Source organism: Vidua chalybeata, chromosome 18 (assembly GCF_026979565.1).
Source record: "Vidua chalybeata isolate OUT-0048 chromosome 18, bVidCha1 merged haplotype, whole genome shotgun sequence".
Taxonomy (NCBI): domain Eukaryota; kingdom Metazoa; phylum Chordata; class Aves; order Passeriformes; family Viduidae; genus Vidua; species Vidua chalybeata.
The window spans coordinates 1849593-1870030 of NC_071547.1; the positions used below are offsets into that span (position 1 = coordinate 1849593).

Sequence of the window (20438 nt, forward strand, 5' to 3'; positions counted from 1 at the left end):
TCTTAATGTATCTGTGCTTCTAAACTATCTTTAATTAATGAAAGAACCCAAAATTACTTATTAATAAGATTCTGTGGGCTTTGTAAACCTCAGACATTTTGCATGAATTAAAGAACAATATAATGAAGTTTTAATGAATACAAAGTCACAGTTAATGTAAAATTTATATATAGCAAGCCAGAAGGGGCAGGAATTTAAAAGTACTTTTAATCATAGGTTATTGGCAGCTTGGATAGCTCCTTTTTATACTTTTCTAATGGGTCCTTGGTATTTTTATTATCACATCAGCGTCTGACTTGGTACAGTAGGGAAAGTACCAGCACAGAAAGTTTTGGGCTTGGATTAAACCCCTTAAAATCAGTAACAAACTGAGCTAAAAATTATTTCATGACAAGCAGTTAAAAGGAAAATAAAGACAGCAACAGATGAGAGATGTAATATATAATTATTATATATAAAGAATTGATTCCTTTTAATTAACTCTTTATCAGTGCTGAATGCATTCAACACAATTGTAAGTACAATATTTCACCCACAAAATTCAAATAGTGCAGGAGACACTGAATACCAGAGGGTTGGTACAACTACTGCATTTTATGAAAAACAAAACACTTTAGTGCTTCCATTTCGCTGTTTCAGTAAGCTCAGTTTTTTAATTACAGTATTTTTCCCTTTATAAACTGGAAGGTTACAGACCTAGAAAAGGGGTCTCTCACTTTCAACACAACATTTAGTAAAAAAGTTACAAAACCCATCAGCTTTTAATAAAGAAACACCCTGGAATTCCTCAGCTAAACTTGGAGCCAATAAAGGACTTCAACCAAGGAAGCAAAATGTCTTCTTCAAATGTAATTATGTCAATCCACAGTAATGTCAGCAAATTCCAGGAAATAACCTGGAGTTACCCCAGGAATAAGGAGGAGGGAATGCTCCCTTCACCTTCTGAGCCCCCAGAAGTCTCTCAGCCAACAGCTCAAAACAATGAGAAGGCTACAGCACAAAATGAAGCAGCAGTTACCCTCAGAGGTACCACGGGATATTTCAAGAAATGATTCTGAGTCAAATGGGTTTAGTGCATTATGATTTGGCTTCATAAAAACATCTTAATGCACACTACACAGAGAACACTTGCATGGTTCAGGGGCAAGGGGTTCAAGTCACTGTGTATTCCCTTACAGGGGTCAAACACAGGGATTGAAAAGTGTTGTTAAAAATCCAGTTTAAAAAAAAAAAAAAAAGCAAATATTTTATGAAAGAAATATTCTATCTGCAACTATTGGTGCTCCCATTTGATGGGCTGTTGATGTAAATGAAACCAGAAAAGATGCACTCATATATATAAAAATCAAAACAGGCAGGTTTCTCCTTCCAGGCTGGAAAAAACTCCAAAATATATGGCATATTTAACCAATAAAAGGGAGCTAAGCTTTACCCAAGCCTTTCATAATGCACTTCATGAAATATTTTTTTTTCCTTTTAAAAGAACCACTGGTATTAAATAGAGCTTTTTCTTTACATACAGTATTGGTATATACAAAACAAATACAGAACTAAGACAGACACAAAAAAAAAAAAAAAAAAAACCAAAAAAGTGACTTTAATAGTCTTGAAGCTCAGGAATATTCTGGTAGAGGTCCAAAGCCTCTGGGTTTGAGAAAGCTCCCCGCTGCTCAACTTCTTTCCCTGCAATGATTTGCTTCACAGCTACTTCCACTTTCTTCCCATTTACTGTATACTGAAAAACAAAACCAGCAAAGATAAAATGACTTTTTTTTTTTCATGTAGTGGTTTTATGAAAATATTCATGAAACCCCCCACCAATTCCAGAACTTTATCAAAATTTAGCAGAATGCCTTCTCTTTTGTTACACGTGAAGCACTTTCTTCTGAAAAATCACTTGAAGAGTAGGTAGAATTCAAAGAGTTTGTGTCAGTTTATTACTCCTACTGGCAGTTCTGTGAGAACATGATCAAGCTCCAATATAAAACAACAAAACCAGATCAGAATCATGGTATAAACACTAAAAATATTTGGGTTTTATGTTCTGACACATCCAATGTTCAAACAATTTTTATTTTTCAAGGGTGGACTCAAAGAACAAAGCCCAACTGCGCTGGGCTTTGGAAGAAGAAAACCAGGATTTTCTTATTTGAATTGGACAGTTCTTCTAAAAGGGTGAAGTGAAACTGAGCTTAAATGCTCCTCTACAGCTAAGCATTTCAAAACAAACCATAACAAATAAAATAAACTGGAACCAGCAGAGGCTTCACCTGCACTTCTGAATCACATGAATCTATTACATGGTGTGACTCAAAGGAAGGACCCTGCAGAATAAAACCCTAATTCTTCTCTCAGGATCAGAGCTGTAATTTCTGGCACAGAAGGAGGATGGGCTGCAGTGTGAACAGGAGCAGCCTAAGCCTAGCTTGGGTGATCTCTGTTCTTAGAGGCACCAAGGCTTTCTGAGCCCCTTCCTGGTGCTGGTGCCACTGAGATTTTGGGGGTGGCAGCTTTGAAAGGCTGACACACAAACCCCTCCTCAATGTTTCTGCCTGCTCTGGGAACAGGACCCCACCTGCTTTACTGCTCAGTCTGCTGGGGGAGGAACCCAGGCTGGTCCTGGCCTCCAAAGCCACTGAACCTCCTGAGCTCCAGGCCCCACCACTGATAAATGGTGCATCTGGAACTGGACATCATTCAGACCAGGTGAAATAATCCTCAGCACGCCCTTACAATATTGTCTGGATACAAAAAATCCAACTTTTCTTTATTAGATCTGCTGAAGTCATGCGTAACCCTACCCTCCTGAGCCACCTTCATCTCTCTCATCAACAATCAGCAACCTCATTTTCACACCAGAAACCACAACAGCTCAGTGGCCTGCAAGGGAACTGCCCCCTTTAAAAAAAGATAAGGCTGTTCCAAGTAAATTAGTTTACTTTAATCAGTAAATCCTGTGGATGATGACCAGCATGTTTATCTGGGCAGGACAGAACTAGACAGACTCACACTGTGTTTTAAATACTAAATATCCTACTAAAACCATGTTTTGTGCTGCTAAATCACCTCAGCACACCTGTACTGTTTGTACCAGAACACAGTGTCAGGATCAGATTGTGTTTTCAGAAGAGGAGTCAAGCACATTTCCAAAAGCAGCAGCTTCCCTTCCAAGCAAAACTTTTAAAGAAAGATGAGAGACAGCTTTGATCACTTCACCACTGGCAGATTTACCTGAAAGGTAATTAAAATTCACTCAATTCAGTCAATGTGTGAACTAATTAATGATCCAAGCAGGCTCTCCTGAGGGGCAGCCCATCCCAAGCACCTCCCTGCTGTACATTCAAGTGTTCAAGTTCAACACTCCACACAGAAGCTGAGCTGCAGCCCAGAAAATGGGAACTTCAGGGAATTTTACACTCATGCAAAGACTTTTGGGGCCAAGGACTCAAAATCTGCCAACAACATCCTGAAACAAAATGAACTCAAGAGATCAGGAGCAGACAATCCCTCTGTGGACCAGAGCCCTACAGCACTTCCACATGGAAGCCTACACTGCCAGCAGAGGGGTACCAGGTTCAAATGATGGCTCTCAAGTCTCAAGTCTTTTGTCTGGACACACTCAAGTCTGGGGAAAAACCACACTCTGCACCCCCATTCTGCTGCTCAGAGTCACTGAGGGCTACAGAACAGACATTCCAACTAAAGAGTTCACACAGAGAGCTCCAGCAGAACGGCCTCAGCAGACTGAGCAGGAAGAACCTTCAGCTGCACACGTTTCTCCCCCTGAACAAGCACAACAATTTCATTTTAATTACTGTTATAGTTAAGACAGTGATAAAGCTACATTTAAGTGGTTAAACAGATGTAAAAGTGAAATGGTTTACAAAATGATCTTCTGAATTCGCCGAGTGCTCTCAGCTTTCCTAAGAAAGTCACTTGTAACAGGAAAACAAAAACAAAATATGCTTATGGATAGCCAGAAAAGCTCAAGTTAAATGACCTTTTTACTATTTTCTTTTAAGAGCTTGAAAAACACACTACTGAGAAAACGCAACTCATTTAAAAAACAAAAAACACGCTTAGCTGAAGAGGAGATGAAAAGATGTTGCTAGGCAACACAGACAAACTATTTATAAAGCCCGAATACACTTTTGAGATGCTAAAATTTCCACGTATGTGGGTTTGAAGAGCAGTGACAACTGCTCCTTAATTACTATTCAAGGTGACAAAGAAAACAGCAGGCAGCCTTTCCCCTGACATACCGGGATGCCTTTGGTTTCCAGGATGAGGCTGGGGACGTGCCTGGCGGAGAGCGCCACGCGGATGGCGTCCTGGATGCGCTTCACCAGGCTGCGGCTGAAGGCGTGGCTGGAGGCCATCTTCAGGAACAGGATCACCCTCTCCTCGCCGTCCTTGTTGTACTGAGGGACGCAGAGGCTGTCAGACACCTCCTCGAAGGCTTCCACTGCAAAGGGAGTCTTTGTTAGAGCTTGGGTTTGCGCGGCGTCCTGGACGCGCGGCTTTTCTCTTGTATCGAACAAAAACATCACCTGCGTGGGCAAAGGGAAACAGGCATCCTCTGCCTGGGTAAAGCTTCACCTCTGCCTGCTCTGGAGTTTTAGGTTTAAAAAAAAATCCAGGTTTAAGGACCACTGAGATCCATAACAAAAGTTTACTGCTGTTTTTGGGACAGAAGGTTCTACGCAAAGCTGTTTTCTCTGGCTTTCCCCACTGCAGCACAGACAGGACACGAAGTCCTGGTGACACAAGAACAAGGAGGCAACACGTCCTTGAGTCTCAGATGAGCACCTCTGCAGGGACAGTTTCCCCACCTGTCACAACACAGGCTTTGAAATACAAAGCACAAGCTCAAGAACTACTTCTAATTATCAGAAAGGTACAATAGAAACAGTGTCAAGAGCTTGCCTTGAGGGGAAGAAGAAAACCCTGACAGGTTAGGGGAAAAAGAAAAAACCTGCTCCATAACATGTTGATTTTGTATATCCCAATGAGTCACCTCCCACCCTACAGATACTTCAGGAAAGCAACCAGTTCCAAGTTTACAAAATCAAATTTTACTGATACTAACATACTCTGTACTGTCTCAATTGCAGAACAGCAAGTTTTTTCTTACTTAATCCTTCTAAACAGCATTTTAATGCTTAATTTTCAGATTTAAGGCAACAGTGTCATAGCTGGAAGAGGTGGAAAGTTGATTTCATACCTATGTTATAGATTTCAGAACTTCCAAATCTTACTCCATTTGGATTTAACGTACCATCACTGAAAAATCACAAAGAAAACAAAGCAACATTAAAGTGTGATTACAGCTTGATCAAGAGGAAAAATTGATGCAATTAAGCAAGTCTCTCTAGTGAGAGCAAAACCACATTAGAAACAGAATTTTAGTCAAAAAGGCATTTTACTGATCAGAATGAATCTGTACAGAGAACAGCAACATTAGTAATTCACCCAACTTTGTTTCAAACAGCAGCTTTGAAATGCAAACAGTAAATCCAGCCTCAGTTGTGATCCTGAATGTCTGTGATCACTGACACAGGCACAACTTAATACCTGACCTTCTGTAAGGAAGTTTTGCTGTAAAACAAGGTGGTGGCAAAGCCAAGACCACAAAACAAATTCCCCAAGTCACCACCTTGAATGTGCTGCACTCTCAACCCAAACTCCCGTGACCACTGTGAACCATGGAGCACAAAACCATGTCCAGTACAGTCTTGTGTTCATAAATACAGAAGTGAACCTCAAAATGAGCTCCCTTCCCTCAAATCCAGCTCCTCTGATTAATTTAAGGGTTGAGATCCACAAGGAGGGATTCAATAAAATTAACAGAAAGCTAACAAGGGTGAAAGAATCATGTGCATTTTACTCCTAGGTGAAGACTGCAGATTTTAACACTTGTTTCCTCCAAGCACTCCCACCAGAACTCTGTACCTGCGACCCAGCATGACAATTCCTCCAGTCTTGGGGTTAATTTTGCAGTAATCACCATGGGCCCAGACACCTGGTGGGGAATGGCAAAGGTTAAGCAGGATTTCCTCATGCAGTCACAGCAGATATTGTGTAACTCAACTGGCATTAACTGAGTGAAATACACAGAAATACCAACTGAGGTACTCCCCCCAGCCAGGGTGACAGTACTGAGCTACACCAGCAATCCACACCACATTCACTGTAAGAACCAGCACACCCAGAGCAGCTCAGAAATCAGGATCAAGCCCCAGGTTATCACCTCATTGCTTGTTTGCATGACTACACAGCACTCCTTACAAAACCAGCTGCTCTGAACACCTCATTTTGAATTACTGGAAGCATTTTCCACAGCAGTAACAACATTCCCACCTCGATTCATTGTCTTTCTTGATCCTTTTTTTTATTATGCACAATTCTTGCCTTGTGTAATAGGTATCAACATTTCCCTAGAGAGCTTTTGTGCTTACTCTTCTTTATTTGTCTTAATGCAAAATCAGGTTTGACTTTTCAGTATTATTTAAGATTGATACTGCCACAGCAGCCTGCCAAAACCAGAAGTACAACCCAATTCTATTCAAGTTTTTCTGAGGAAAAACACCAAGCTCAATTATTTGCACATAAGACCGTTTTCCAACTTAACTGTTACCATCTCAAGCCCACTTACAAGGAAAGACAGAAAAGGGGTCCAGACAGAACCTCAATGATTTCAGTCTTAAAACTGTCAGATTTTTTTTTTTCTATTTACTGCTGTCAGGCTTACATGCAGACTGCAACTTTCACGTTCCTCAGCTTTCCTGTGTGATTATCTCCTGCTGCACATCCTGACTTTTCTTATGAATCCACTCTGAACTGTTGTTATTTATTAAAAAAAAAAGCTTCCACATCCAAAAAGACAGCAGCTGGAGATCCTGCTCTTAAAAAATCCCTGCCCCAGAGGCACCAGGGGATTTGGCATGGCTGTGCCACATCAGGAAAAGCCCTGGATGAGCAGAGTACTCCAGAATTACTACGAAAAGCCTCTGGTCCACAGGTGCCTGTTGTTTTATCCTGTAGAAGGCTAAGGCTGCATGTCTGAGCACATATTTAATATATATTTAATCCTCATGCTAATGAGGCAGCAGGTCAGCTCTCTCCCCTTGGGATTGACTCCTCCAGGCAGGCAGGAGCAGCCTGGCAGAGGTGCAGCAGCACTCTCTAATAGCTGATTGCTGCCTGCCCTGCTCATCTTCCAGCTCACACCCGTGCCAGGAGCCTGTGCCTGCACTGCAGGCTGGGACAGGCAGAGCTGCCTCATGAGAGCAGCAGCCAAAGTGGATTGGAGCTTTGCAGAGGTCCTTACTGCTGGTATGTGGATCTCCAGGCAAAACAAAGCACGAGAAAACAGAGCGAGGTGTTCTGGAATGTAAGACCTCACCCTGGAAATGCTGCACCTGTGGCTGTCACTGGGCAGCAGCAAATAAGCCTGGGCCTCCCCTTACAGTCTGCACCATCCAAAGGCCTTCATGACATACCTGGGAATTTGGAAAAATAAGCTTTTCTGTATTTGCTTCCATTTTCATCATTCCAGAAGTGTGTGGGCTGACAGGGAATGGGCTTGGTGCAAACCAGCTCTCCACTTTCACCCCAAACTGGTTTTCCTGTTGACAAAAAAAAAAAAAAAAAAAAAAAGAGGTATTTTCCACATTTCCTTTCTGTAAAAAACAAGAGTTACAAAGCAAAGAGCATCTACACTTACTACTTGTTGTTTAAGTTAAGATCACCTAGCAACTGTATTTTCTAAGTGTGCACAGCACTTTGGATCGTAGTTACCTTCATCATTCCATGCTTCTACAGCCATTCCAAGATTTCTGGCCTGAATTTCTCCTTTGTAAACAGGAACTGTAACATTGTGACCCATGAAACATGAAATTATATCTGTTCCACCTACAATAAAAGAAATCCATTTAGAAGATACACTATTTTTTGGAAAAAGCAAACCTGTGAACTACATTGGAACATAGGAACAGCCAACTGCCAACCTTTGCCAAAGGCTTCTGATCCACACTAAGCAGCACAGAACAAACAGCATTATCTAGCATGTTGTGACTTTTATTAAAAGGTTTTCTTCCTTACTTTATATATCTTGTTATATGTGCATGCCTTTCATGCAGAGCTATCCCTTAAGGCATAACTTTTCTCCTTTCAACAGTCTCTTTAATCTCATTTAAGGAAATTTCCATTTATAGGAGAGAGAAGACAAACAGGGCCTGCTTTACAGACTTCAGATATTTACAGAATTACTTAGAAATGTCTTCTTGTTTGTTTTCATTAGTTTAAAGTAACCAGTCAAGCTACATTTACTTAGCTTTTATACCTTATCAGCATGGGAGGGGGGGAGCCAGGCCTTCAGGATGAACAGTTATCTTAAGAAAAATAGATACTGTCAAAGTGCTTACTTAACTGGAATATTTATAGTCTTTCTAGGACTTTATGGAAGAGAATTAAGACAGAAATCAATCATGTTAGCTTTTCTCAAAAATAGGCTTCTGCATTTGAGTCTATTAATGTCTGTAGTAGCAAGTTCTAGATTCAGCACTACTCTTACTGAGCCCAGAGTCTGAGATAACTTCAGCAGCAGAATAGTTACATTTTAAAAATCAAACTGAGTTAAAAAGCTCTTTGAGAAAGTCAGTCCTTGTTACAAAGCAAGATGGGGAGTGCTGTGGTGGACCTTATGTGAGCAGGAGTTGCCTCAGCCAGCACTGCTCACAACAAACTGCACAGCATGGGGGCTTGATATTTCCCTAATTATATAATCAACAAAAAAAAAATCCATCTGCAGCGCAGTTACTTGGCACAAAAGAATTGAAATGGGAACTCTCCAAGAGGTATTTTCTGCTAAAGTCAGCTATATGCAGAACAGTATGTTCTGTAGGTTAATAGACTCTTTGCTTGATCTCACCCTGCCACCCCTAAGGACAGCCAGTCAAAATAAATGATCATACTTAAAACCCAAAACATCCACCAAAAACACTTTGGAGTGCCTGAGTTTCATTATGGCACAGTGAATTATGCAGAAAAACCTCAGCACTAAAGAGACAGCTCATTCCAGTTTAACTATAACCAATCCCAAATGATTCAAAGCTTCCCAAACAAGCAGGAAGGAGCTGCACAGGCAATCAGAGAATTACTGAGATGCTGCAGCATAAAAGCCTCACCTGAAATGGATCCCAGGAGGACACTGCTTTTTATGTGTTTGTAGACATACTCATAGCTTTGAGATTTGAGAGGTGATCCTGTAGACAGGATAGTGTGGAGTGTTTGCAGATTGTGTGTTTCACCTTAAAAAGGAGAAAAGCAACACAGGTTAAGGCAGAATTTTTCCAAGTGTTTGGAACTGTTTGTCACTACAATCCAGAATAATTACATAAAGGGCTGAGACAAGATAGGGAGCCAGAACCAGGAGAGAAAAGGTAGGAGGGAGAAGGGATTCACCAGCTTTTTGAAGCTTACATGGTTTTAAATTTTTCTCTTCTAGCACAGCCAGCCACTTTGCACCCGTTCCAAGGATGGTGATCCTAGAGGGAAAAGAAGTTTACATGTTTTGCATATTTAAATATGCTAAGATTCTAAAGACCTGCCATTCCCACTGCAGTGAGCTGAGGCTGTTACACACTCTGTACGTGGATTAGACAAACAATGCAGCCTCTTAGAGCTTTCCAAGTGCAAGGCACATCCTTTTGAACTATCAGAATCAGTCAGATCAAATGTCATCTCTGCAGCTTTGAAACTTTTAACTCTATCTTTAAATATTAAGCAAAGCTTTCCCATCTCACAAAGACATTCACTTACATTTACAGGAATTTGTAACTGCAGAACACTCCAAAGACATCACAAAATGTTATCATGTTTACTTTATTAATGGGCCAAAATTCCCCAAGAGTGCCTTGGTACAGTCTTACACAGGAAAACTTTGCCATTTCAGGGCACAGCTTGACAAAAAATTACTTTACTTTGGGACAGCAACCAGTGGCTTTCTGGAGATACCTGTTGAGTTTCCAGTGGTGAAAGCCTGAGCTGCCCATGCCTAATGAACAGGAAAGTTGGCCCAACTGAACAATTCCATCCTGCCCCTGCAAAGTGTATTTAGAGCTCTTCAACAGAATTAAAACTTGAAACAAAAGCTCTGCTTCTTCCATCTGTCAGTGGAAGTGCCAGTTTAATGCTCCTGCTGACACTCAGGAAATCCTCTTACCTGGCTTCTGCTGATTCATTTTACATTACAGCAATAAACTCACTCAGGAAAATGCAGAGACAGATGAAGATAAGAGCACAGAGATGGGCAATACCAACACCAGCAGAGCTTAAATAAGATCCTGCTAGGCTGGCTTTGACTCCAAAGGCAGGGTGGGAGGTAGGACACTGTTCCAGGCAAGGAGAAGGGGATATTTCAACACTGCCAAAAGGGGATGTCTCCCTTTGCCATGCTGGTGGAAGATTTCCCTCTCAGGTAGGAACAGGCTCCTTGCACAAACACACCAGTGCACAGAGCAATTCACCAGGCACACGGGAAGGGCACACAGAATGGTTTGGACTGGAAGGAACCTTAGAGATCATCTAGTTGCAATCCCTGCCATGAGCAGGGAACCTTCCAGCATGAGAGCCCCCAGCCCAGCGCTCCTCAGCTACCCTCTATGCCAACCACATGAACTATTTTTACTCTTGTGTAACATCTCACTTTCCTTCCATGCCTCAAACCAGTGCTTATTTTACATTAGAATACAAAATGCTTCTCTATTTTAAGCTCTTTGACACTTCCTCTACAGCACATGTAGAGCCAAATCTCCCTTTATTTCCTTCCAAAAGCGACATAACTGCATTTAGTCACCATCCAGCAATTCCCTTGCACAGATCACTAATGGATGGCCACTTGAGTCATTCCTGCCACGCAGGAGGAGATATCCTGATGATACCCTGGGAATATGCTCTCTGAAGGAAAGTGTGGTGCATCTTCAGAGGAGAAGGTAATCTTCACATGTTGGAGCCTTTTTTTTTTTTTTTTTAACATATTTAACATATGAGTGAGCTGGGAACAGACTGCATGATGAAGTAGCACCCAGATGGCCACCGCTTTTAGCGCCAGATTACAAAAGTGAGACATGCAGACACATTTATCTTCACTTGCTTTTGGCATGTGGAGACAATGCTTAAAAATAAGCTGGGTTGTTTCTCAATTCTCATTTTTTTGCCTGTTGTTGTACCAGGGTTTCTTTGGGGGTGAAGAAGCATGGCTGAAGTTTGTGGGTTTCTTTTGTGCCTTTTTTTTTTTTTACTGGAAGCATTTTGACTTGGCATTAAGCTTCAGTTGTAATAGCCAGAGACAAAATGTCAGTCTTTAAATATTACATATCACAAAAGACAGTGAAGTTTAAATTATTAATCATGCAGAGTCAGAAAGTGAATCTTTTGTCATCCACTTCCCACCACAAACAATTTTAATTATCAATTAAAAACAACACTCGTTTTACTGGTAATAAAATTCAAATTTACTCCTTACATGCAGCTGGCAAAATAGGAAAGTTACAAAATAATTTTTTTTTTTTAAAAATCGAAGTTTAACAAAGTGTACAAAGCTAAATGCAATCACAGGGTTTTACAGCTGTTTATCTGCTACCTGCTATTTCTCTAAGCTTCAAGAAAGGGTGCTGTGAGCATTTTCAGGCACAAAAAATGGCATAAAACAATTACTGAATAGCTTATCAGTATGAATTAGGCATTACAGGTTAAAAAGCAAAATATGAAAATATAAGCAGCCCTGCTGAGCCTTTCCAGTCAATTTATGTCTTTAAGTCAAAGTTCTATATTAAAATCTTAGGTTGAGCTGCTTGAAAAAAGAGTTCTTATTTACTAAGTTCTGAGTGTGCTGAGAAATTACTCTTCAGATTGCTCCCAATTACTGCCTTTTGAAAAGGCTGCTCTTGAAAACTATTGAACCAAAAGTCTTTGTTTGCCTGGAATTCTAATACCTGACTCCAATTTGAAACAATCAGCTCTTTGTCTCTCCTCCTCTCGCAGAAAATGTTTTAGTACAAATTTTTAAAAGCAGTTCCACCCAGGGCTGAGCCAAAAGATAAACAGTGTCACGCTGTGCACGAGCTCCTGCCCGAGAGCACGGCACCTTCAGTGAGGCTGCCTGGCTCAGCGTGGCAGGAGCCAGTGCCAGCAGCCTTTGCTTACCCTGGATACATACCCCAGTCTGTCAGTCAGGTCCCAGAGCACATTTGGTGAAGGAATTAGAGGAGATCCATCATACAGGACCACTGAAGCTCCCGTAGCAAGTGCACTCACCAGCCAATTCCACATCATCCAGCCAGTCTGGAGCAGAGAAGAAACCCTCCATGAGTTTGTCCCTGCCTGCAGTGCTGGCAGCCCCAGCAGTGCTGTCTGCTGGCACCGGAGCCACAGGCAGCTCTACGAGGATGCACTGCTGCAGATCTTGGCAGAAGCTGGACCCAAGCACCATCCCTGCCCTCATGCAAGAGGTGCCACCTTCCCCTTGCCCTGCCTGAAGTTCTCCTGCTGCTAAAGCCACACCACTGATTTTGTCTGATCACATCAGCAAGTAAGGCTGAAGCTCTGCTCATCCTCCCAGCTGTCCCAGGCCGCCTCAGCTGCACGTGCCTGATGGATGTTGATCTAAGTGAGCCTTACAAACACCTGATGAGGTGGGGATTCCATGCCTCCCTGCACACACAGCTCTACAGCTCGAGCCAGGAGAACTCAAGACAAGGCAATTACCATGATCCCTCCATGGAGATACTGCAAACTGACTAGGCATGTTAAAGTTCACAAGGGAACTCATGAGGAAAGACATCAGCCTTCTCCAGCTGCTACACTCACAGAAGGCTTAGCAATCATTTTTCTTCATCACAGCATCAGGAAGAACACCTCCCACCACATAACTGAGCTCCACACAGATGAGCTTTACCCACTTTCCTTTATCAAGCTTGGAGCTGGGCAGCTTCTTTCCTCACAAACAAAACAGACATAAAATTCTCATCTTGAGTGTGACCTAGCCCTGCAGCAAGGTGGAATCTGATTTGCAGGTGATATTGATGAGGCAAGCTTGATCAATACAGCTAAGAGACTAAAAATCAATCCATTTTCCTCACCAGTTAGGTCAGAAACATTTAACATGGCTTTGACCTTTCATCAGAAAGGTCCCTGCTGCATTTTATTATTTCATCTGATTTTTTTTTTTTAATAAACTCAGATGGGACAATCCCTTGCAGTAAAACAATTTAACACACAAACAAGTATACTTGTGGATTTGTAGGACAAGTTGTCCCATCTTTACAGGAAAAGGATGTTCTAGTGTTTCTAAAAAAGCCTTAAGCCCCACTTGCCGTTGTGTAGTACATAATCACATCACTGCTGCTCATGTTGCCATGAAGAATGTGCTCCTTCAGGTGCTGTATTAGGGTACCCTGCAAAAAGAAAGGAAAATACAAGATCACATAAATGAAAAGCAAAACTCTGACAGCACATTAAGACTTAAAAAACACCAGCACAGTCAATAGCTTGCAGGATGTACTCCAGGATTAAAGCAAGTATTCCCTTTAACTACAACTGAAGTAAATCCCAGGGCCTATCTAACAGCAGCAGCAATTGCATTCTCCATTTTCTCACATAACTTTTCAGCCTCTCTCATTAGACCTCAGCAATTCCCACTGCACATCACTTTTAATCCATGGAATAAACAACTCCCTTCCCCTTCCAACTCCACACAGCCATCAGAGTTGCAGAGTACTCCATGCAGACCCTAATTTTAACAGCAGGCTTTCAGCAGTCAGACTTTCCAAGAGAAGCCCTTTGACAGTTTCATTTTCAGTGTATTTGGGCAAGGGGAGGAGTGAAGGACTGAGAGCTGCCATCGACTGCAGCAGCTGCTGAACATTAGCACCATGTGTCCAAATTATCTTATCTATTAACATCTAGGAGACAAAAGACCTGACAGTACAGATCTCTTGTAAACACTGGAGGGACTAGAAATGTGAAATGTCTCACTGCTCAGAGCATCAATATTAATCATGTCCTGAAATGTATTACTTCCTTTTGTTGGAAATGCTGCTAAACCACCTTCCTGATCATCATTAAAGCACAACTTGCTAGGATAAATAAATTTACAGACTACTTCATTAAGTCACTTCACTGCAGTGACAAATTAATGTAGCCAACGTTAAAATTAAAAAATGGGTTTTGCATTTATGCAAGGAATCATAGTGAAACTATTAAGAGCCTCATAAGCATGAAACAAGATTTACACTGAAAGAAAACAGATTACAGATAAACATTCAAAATGAAAAAGGAGAGTCATAAAACTGGCACGTGCTTCGGGAGAAAAAGCAGAAAACATTAAATAAAAATAAAGGAGTAAATTTTATTTTCACTTCACTGCTCAAAGGAACCAGGTCTGAATTCACCTACTGCTGTTTGAACACCCTCAGCTGCCACAACGCTGCCATCTAGCTCCAGCTGCCATCTCCTACAGCTGAAAATCACCCAAAAATCGGGATTTAGAAACACTGGGTTAACTTGGTAAGGTTGCCAAAAGAATTGCAGGTGTTTACATAATTACTGCATTTATAAAGGAAAGCCCATTGTTCCTGCAGGAGATTCCGAAAGAGCCACACAAAATAGCAAAATTAAAAGTTATATTCAATTCAGATAAATATTGGTTTTCTTTTTCCTTCATTTAGTTTCCACTACCTCACAGTTTTGGAGCCAGAAGGGGATTTTTGAAAATGGTTTTAGGTATAGGCTATGAACAACTTCCCTGCAAAACCTGGTACATCTCAGGCTGGAAACAAAAGGGCTCTGGGAAAAGGCAGAGCTGTTCTAAACCCACAGCCCAAAACACTCTCTGGAGTTAATTTACAGGACTCATTTATTTATAGGACTTTTACAACCCTCCAAACAAAACCCCAAAAGCATTTATCACTTCACACCAGATCTGGCAGCTGATAAAACTCCCTGCTCCTCCTGGGGGCCAGCCCAGGGCTGGTGAAGTGCTGAACATCTGGAGTGCCAGCAAGCAGCAGCACAGCTGTGCAGAGCCCCAGCAGGGCCTGGAGGAGCAGGGCTGGGCACTGACACGGCTCAGGGAGCCAGGGGCAGCCCCCGGGGCCGGGCTCTGAGCAGCAGAGCTCTGAGCCTGAGCACAAACAGCCCCTGAGGGCTTTGCCTGCAGCTACAGCAGCCATCTGCAGCACTGCAGAGGTTTAAGGCCAAGCCTTGCGAGTCCTTGAGATGGATAGACACGACCTGAAGAGGATTTTGGCTCTGAATTATCTCCTTACACAGCTGGGAGCAGGGAATAACTGGGAACAGGCCTGATATGAATGAGGCAAGAAGAACCACCAATGTTTTTAGGACTAAAGAATAACAATTACTAACGTTGTTCTGCAGCACACCCAACTGGTCAAAACCACACAGCTTTGCTTCCAAGGATCAAAAAGAAAGCCTGCTCCTCTGAGCCACCATTTTTTAAATAATCTCCCATGCCCTGGCTTCACTTCACTGTCATTTCACTATGTAGCAAGAAAACAGACCAGAGACTTACTGCAGAAAACTGAGTTGTGAATTTAACGTGAGCTGCCTATTGGCATCTGAAATCAGTACAGTAACAATCAGCATTGGAGCATACTAAAAATAAGCAATAATTGAAATGTCTTCACCAAAATGTCATCTTGCTGTTTTCACTACCAGAAACACATTTGGTTTAAAGCAAAGCTGGAAAACAAAGCAAAGACAGTAGGCTAATTCTGCTTTTTTAAAAAAATCAAATCAATGCAAGTCATCCTATTAATTCCAATGGAAACAAGATTAAGCCTAGAACAAACAGATAAACCCAATCAAGTGTGTAAAAGACAGCTAAGAATTAATTTGCATGGACTTTGTGTAGAGTCTATTCAAACACTGAAGTTCCTAATTCAATAATTTGCTTTTCAGCCAGAGGTGTTAGCACCAGGAAAAAAAAAAAATCACTCTGCACCACAATTAAAGAGCTACTTAGAGGGAACAGAATCATCACCAACAACAGATCTTACTCATCCATCCACCCAGCAAGGATGAGTAGTCTGGACCTAAACTCTAAGGTAGCTCTGTACATGATTCAGGAGAGCAGAGTCATGATTCAGGGCAAGCTAACAGGTAACATGGGAAAAGAAAACTTTGCAAAAGTAAAGTCCTGTTCTCTGATCTACAGCTATTTTTCATCTCTACTGTTTATCACCATCACTGAACAAAACACCTTGTCCTGTTTTTGCTAATCCACCTCTGCAAGTATTTACCCAGTCTAAAGCCAGCACAGCTTCAAAACAGCTGTCAAACTTCAAAACCCACCTCCTGTCTTCTTCACAAACCCTGGATTTGTGTCCCAAAGGGACCATTTGGTACTGCCTGGTATGATCTCCTACCGATTGATAGCACATAAAGCAGAGTGTTTACAGGCAGCAGGGGATTTGTCTGGGGGCAAATCCTCCAGTCCCTGCCATCAAAGGGAGGCAAGAGCACACACACTGGGGGCACAGCATCAAAGGATCCTGCCCTCAGGCCACCCAGCCCTGCAGGATGCTCATCCTGACTTGCAGAGCAAGCAGCAGAAATGAGGGACTGGCTAAAAGCTGTGCAGCTCCAGTGACACACATTGCTACAAAGGCTCCAGACAACACATCCTGCCTGCCTGAAATGGGGAAAAACCTGCCTTCTGTTAAGGATTATAGCAGAATTAAAGTTTCAACACTGCTGCAGTCACTTTCCTCTATTTTTAGGACTTTGGAACAGCAAGTGGAAAGCAAGTGAGCAAGGGTCATTCTGGCACCAATATCAGATATTATCTTTAGCCACAACAAGACACTGCCTCAAGCAGTTTCCATACAATGAAAACCTACACTCAAGGAGATTCCAACTCTGCCTTCCTTCCCTAAAGGATTGATGAGGATGACTTACTCTAAACTGATAAACATGAAGTAATGTTCCAGGTAAAAAATTATCCAGATAATGAAAACTGCAAGCTCCCTATGGGCCTCAAGCTAACAATGTCCAAAAATCAGTTGCAAACACCCAATTCAAGTTATTTGACTTTTCAAATATCAATCCAGACACTTCTACTGGTACTTTTGTGAATGACACTTGCTCCCAGGAATCACCTGGAATCTGAAATGTCTCCACACTGATTTCTAAACCAAAATATTTTATATTCTTACCCATCCACATTTGCTTTCAAACAGCCACTAACACATAAAAAGGTTCACTGTCAGGTTGCTGAGAAACTGTCAGCAATCAATTCTTCCTTAAAATACATCACAGGGTGATGCTGTTCAAGGAAAAATGTAGTTAAGCAAGCAGTTAAGCAGAGCCAGTGCAGCTCCAGGAAGGAGGACATACCCCTGCTGAGTGAACCATGCATTTTGGTGCCCCTGTGGTGCCTGAGGAATACATGATAAAGAGAGGATGGCTGAAAGGCAGCTGCTCAAACTCCAGCTGGGGAGCCTGGTCTCCTTTCCCAGTGGCAAGGAAGTCTTCTAAAAAGACACTGCATAAGAAGGAGGGAAAAAAAAAAAAAAAAAAAGGAACATTTCAAAACTTTCTGAAAGCATTACCCCAGCCCATGTGTAAGATCACCTCTGCACCCAGCAGTGCTCCCATTACCTGTTTGGAATCTTAGAAATATCTATGGTTTCTCTTGGAGATACATATGGAATCACCACCACTTTCTTTAGGTCTGGAAGCCCTGGAAGGAGGAAGAAAATTATTTCCTACATTCAGTTACATAAGCAAAGGTCTTTTCTGCCTGATTGAATCATACAGTGTAATGCACTAAGTAACAGAAATAATTCTGATGCACTGAGTATTGAAACCCCAGAGGACTGAACTGTTACCCCAGATGTAATTTCCTCAATGCTGCCAGCCTTTTATCTGTAAATCTGCAAGCTTTAGTGCTGTAATACCTCCCCATTTGTCTTCAGCAGCACTTTGCTTGAGCTTAAAAACACCATCACCAGCCCCTGCTCCCACTGTTGGCTAATTTCTGATGATCTATTAAAGTTAGGCAAGCAGAAAACTGTTAAAATTACAGAAAAGACCATTCAGCTTTTACCCAAATCTGTTCTGAAAGCCTCAGTGGCCACTGTGACACTGTAAAGAAGAAAGGACAGCAACAAGCAGTGGCAGGGCAGGCTCTGAGTGCTCACAGAACCACAGACCAGGTGGGATGCAGTGAAATACCTTTTACCACTCTCAGCAGCTTTTCCAAGTGGTTGTGCTGTTTGCCATTGTATATAACAGCTTCAACAGAGAATATGAGCTTAGGCTGAATTTGGGAAAATCTGTCCAGTACACCCTAGGGATAAAGAGAAAAAATGTGTTAAAAAAATGAAATTAACTGCTACTGTAGGAAACTTCAGTGGGAGCTAAATGCAAATTTCAAAACAAGCAAGGAGTAAGGACAAGAATTAACAGGAGAGTTGTTAAAAGACTGCCTTGCTTGTCTTTCACTCACACAGGATCTCTGTTTGTAACAATCTATTTCATGACCCCTAACCAGATCAACCCATGATAAAACCCCCAGGAATCACTCAGGGAAGGGCCAAGCTCACAAAGCCCTAAACAGCTAAAAAAATCACCTGGCAGGTCAGATTAGACTCATGTAAAGAGGACAAGCAGCTGTGATGTGAGCAGGAATTGGGCACTTGATGTCCATGAAGGTGCACAGGACTCTGGCTGCACCTGCAGGAGGAGCTCCATGTGCCCCCAGCTGCTCTGCCAGAGCACCAGGGGGAACAAAAACCATCCTGGGGGAGATCACTGATGTGCTGAGGGGCCCCCACATGAACTGGCAGCTTTGTTCTGCCACCATTAGCAAAGGAAACCTCACCACTGGTTTTTAGCAAAATAAATTGATGTTGAACACACACAGACAACCAACAAAAGATATCAGAGCTCCTTTAGTATCTCTGCAGCACAACACATTCAAATGCTAAATTTCAGGTGTCTCCTCCAGCTTACACTGTGTTCAGGAATTTACCACAGCTATCATCCTGTTTGAGATTAAAACCCTTCTGGCATTTACTGTTTTCCATGTACACTGCATGCAGCAGCCTAGCAGAAATGGATCTTTTTGTATTCAACAGCAAGAAGCAAATCCTTTCAACAAAAGCTCTCAGCACACTGATGTTCAAACCTCTCTAGCTCCATTACTTGAAGCATTAAGAAGTACAAGATTACACAATACTGTAAAATTGTCAGCTAAGTGTTCAAGAACAATCTCCTAAATCATGTTGCAGAAATCAGACTTGAGTCATCTGTTTATTCTTCCCAGCATTCTTTATTTTTCTGTTTTCTATTTTGCCCTCTACATTGCAGCCAAAATGAGAAACAAATTATTACCAAATCTGAAGATGAAAGCAAAAACATCACAATCAACTCATCTCTGTTAAACTCCTTTCCAAGCTGGGCTGCTCAGCACTGCAAAAAAAATCTGCTGCAAAAGGACAGGAGTTCTGTCCTGACAATTCCTCCATGCTGTCTCCTCAGGAAACCACAGGTAAGGGATGTGGCTAAATATAAATGTATTAGCTGAGAATGACACTTAACAGCTTTCTCTCCTATCAAATGTGTATTTTCTTTTCCTTGTTCATTAGAAAATACAGTGACAGTGCACTGACATTCAAATTTATCAATTACTTTAAAACAAAACCTCACCAGAATCTGTTCTGGTGACAGAAGAAGTTTTCAAGAAGCCCCTAGTGTGTTGCCTAACAAACTCAGAAATGGAGATTTAATTAATACATTACAGTTACTCTCTAAGGGAGTATGAGGTCAAATGTCCTGCTGCTTTGGTGAATTCTCTACCTCCTCCTTTGCTCCATTTCCCAGGAGCAGACCAACAGCCACACACTGCTGTGTGCATTTGTACAGGTGTACAGACCCTCATGGCACACACAGCCCATTTCCATGCTGCCTGATGCTTAAAAATTAAGACCAATGAGCACTAAGGGTACTCTAAAGAGCAGAATCAAATCTGAAGAGGAGTGTGAATCAGAAGCAGAGATGGCCCCAGCTCTCAGGGTCCTACCAAATCTGCTAACACACCCAGTTAGGTTCATTAGCACTGGCAGCATCAAATCCCACAGGGCTTTGTTCTAATGATGTGAATTCTAATGATGTGAACAAGGAAAAGCCTGATACGATACAAAGGCAATACAAACAGATGGAACACATAATTGCTACACTGGAACTTCAATCCAGCCAGATGGCTCAGCAAGGAATTCCTTCCACAGAAAGCTCAGGTGTAGCAGATACAGCTCATTCTATTCCATGAGCCTCCAGTTCAGTCCAAAAAATTGTGCAGGGCTCCCACAAATGGAGCTGCACTGAGCTCACCAAAGGCTCCTCACCCATTTCTG

General features: G+C 41.9%; 1 protein-coding gene across 1 annotated transcript in view; it reads right to left on the reverse strand.

Annotated features, from left to right (window-relative positions):
* Nucleotides 1–426: 426 nt before the first annotated feature.
* AACS (acetoacetyl-CoA synthetase) overlaps nt 427–20438 on the reverse strand; it is a 38514-nt gene continuing 18502 nt past the window's right edge. Inside the window, exons 6-18 of the mRNA XM_053959646.1 lie at nt 18259–18373; nt 17683–17764; nt 17419–17566; nt 13377–13457; nt 12221–12345; nt 9484–9548; nt 9189–9311; nt 7801–7914; nt 7503–7628; nt 5953–6022; nt 5225–5283; nt 4263–4465; nt 427–1735 (exon numbers count right to left, since the gene is read on the reverse strand). Of these exons, the coding sequence (XP_053815621.1) occupies nt 1598–1735; nt 4263–4465; nt 5225–5283; nt 5953–6022; nt 7503–7628; nt 7801–7914; nt 9189–9311; nt 9484–9548; nt 12221–12345; nt 13377–13457; nt 17419–17566; nt 17683–17764; nt 18259–18373 (1449 nt within the window). The 3' untranslated portion in view covers nt 427–1597. The remainder of the gene's footprint in view (nt 1736–4262; nt 4466–5224; nt 5284–5952; nt 6023–7502; nt 7629–7800; nt 7915–9188; nt 9312–9483; nt 9549–12220; nt 12346–13376; nt 13458–17418; nt 17567–17682; nt 17765–18258; nt 18374–20438) is intronic.